This window comes from Leptonychotes weddellii, chromosome X, assembly GCF_054177405.1.
Source record: "Leptonychotes weddellii isolate Sample4059 chromosome X, ASM5417740v2, whole genome shotgun sequence".
Lineage (NCBI taxonomy): Eukaryota > Metazoa > Chordata > Mammalia > Carnivora > Phocidae > Leptonychotes > Leptonychotes weddellii.
In genome coordinates, this window is record NC_138385.1 from 105,336,409 (window position 1) to 105,337,783 (window position 1,375).

Genomic DNA, 1,375 nt, shown 5'->3' on the forward strand with positions numbered 1-1,375 from the left:
TTACACAATTCACAGCGCTCACCATAGCAAAGAATTGTACCTTGGATGATCAGAGGGGGGTCTTGGAAAAGGTAACTCTTGGACTGAAGTCCTGACAGAGTGCATCTAAAGCAGGTCAGAAAGTGGGGGTTTGCCAGGGGAGATCCATGCAACACAGGAGGAAATAAATTGTAAAACGCTGGGAACTTGGGCTTTACTATGTGGAGCTTGGATTCTAGCTCACGGCAAAGGAGAGCTACTCCATGATTTATGATGGATTGCTGAGTTTGCAACAACTGTGTTTGAAAAAAGGAAAGCATCAATGGCAAAGAAAATGTGACAATTCAGATGTCATGGTTCCCTCGAGGCTATACTGTAGGATGGCATTTGCGTGTGTTGTGGTTCTGGACAAGTGTGCTTGATTCCTCCCCAAAGGCACAAGACGCTGAACCGCAGACAGGCTGAACCACTCGGGGCTGTGTCCTGTCTCTCATACACAACAGCTGGGGTGGGAAGTTTAGTATCCCAAAATACTGCCCCGCCTGATGTCGCTGCAGCCCCCACCCTGGCTTCCAGAACTGGATAGGGTGGAGAACAACATGCCTGTCTTCGGAGAGCACACAAAGACATGTTTCCTGCAGTCACTACCCTCCACGTCAGCCCTGTCCACGCAGGCTCGCCAGGGCCACTGAAGGGATTGTTCTCTAGCACACAGGCTGAACCCCACTCTCGCTGGGTTACCATAGGTAGTAGATAAATGCTCCCAGCTCATTTTGACTCTCAGTGACATGCGCCGTATTCATTTTAGCGCCAAGTACGTCCCAAATACTGCACAGGGACCTCACACTGGGGAAGAGCATTCGTTGCTTATCTGGAATCCAAATCTAACTGGAGCGTTTAGTGCTGGGCCTGACCGCGAGCTACGGTGCTAATAACAGAGCAGTTTGCACGATTTACGACCCTGGTTAACGTGACACCCGACCTCACCGGGAGGAAGTAGACAAAGTCACACTGTCAATAATGGCCCAGACCACTCCATACAATTCATAAACATCCACCATTAGAAAAAAAACAAAACAGCAAACTGATGATAGAGCGTTTCGTTCTTTTTCTTTAGAAAGGGATAATATGTGTGTGTGTAAGGGTGTATCTGTGTGTTTGTGTGTACGTGTGCATGCATATGTGTGTGCATGGATGTGTGTTTTTGTGTGCCCCCATGTCTCTCTGTGTGCACATGCATGGTGCATCTCTGTGTATGCTTCTGTGCATGTCTTTATATGTGTGTGTATTGGTGTGTGTGTGTTGGGCATCTGTGTATGTATGTGTTTATCTCTCCGTGTGTTCACATGCACGTTGTGTCTCTGCGTATACACATGTGTGTGTGTGCACTCCTGTG

The 1,375-nt window shown here is 48.1% G+C and overlaps 1 protein-coding gene across 1 annotated transcript in view; it reads right to left on the reverse strand.

The window, feature by feature from the left end:
• Window positions 1-782, reverse strand: part of LOC102736376 (arylsulfatase F) — a 29,600-nt gene extending 28,818 nt beyond the window's left edge. Inside the window, exon 1 of the mRNA XM_081807981.1 lies at window positions 721-782. Coding sequence (XP_081664107.1) covers window positions 721-782 — 62 coding nt within the window. The remainder of the gene's footprint in view (window positions 1-720) is intronic.
• Window positions 783-1,375: the final 593 nt, after the last annotated feature.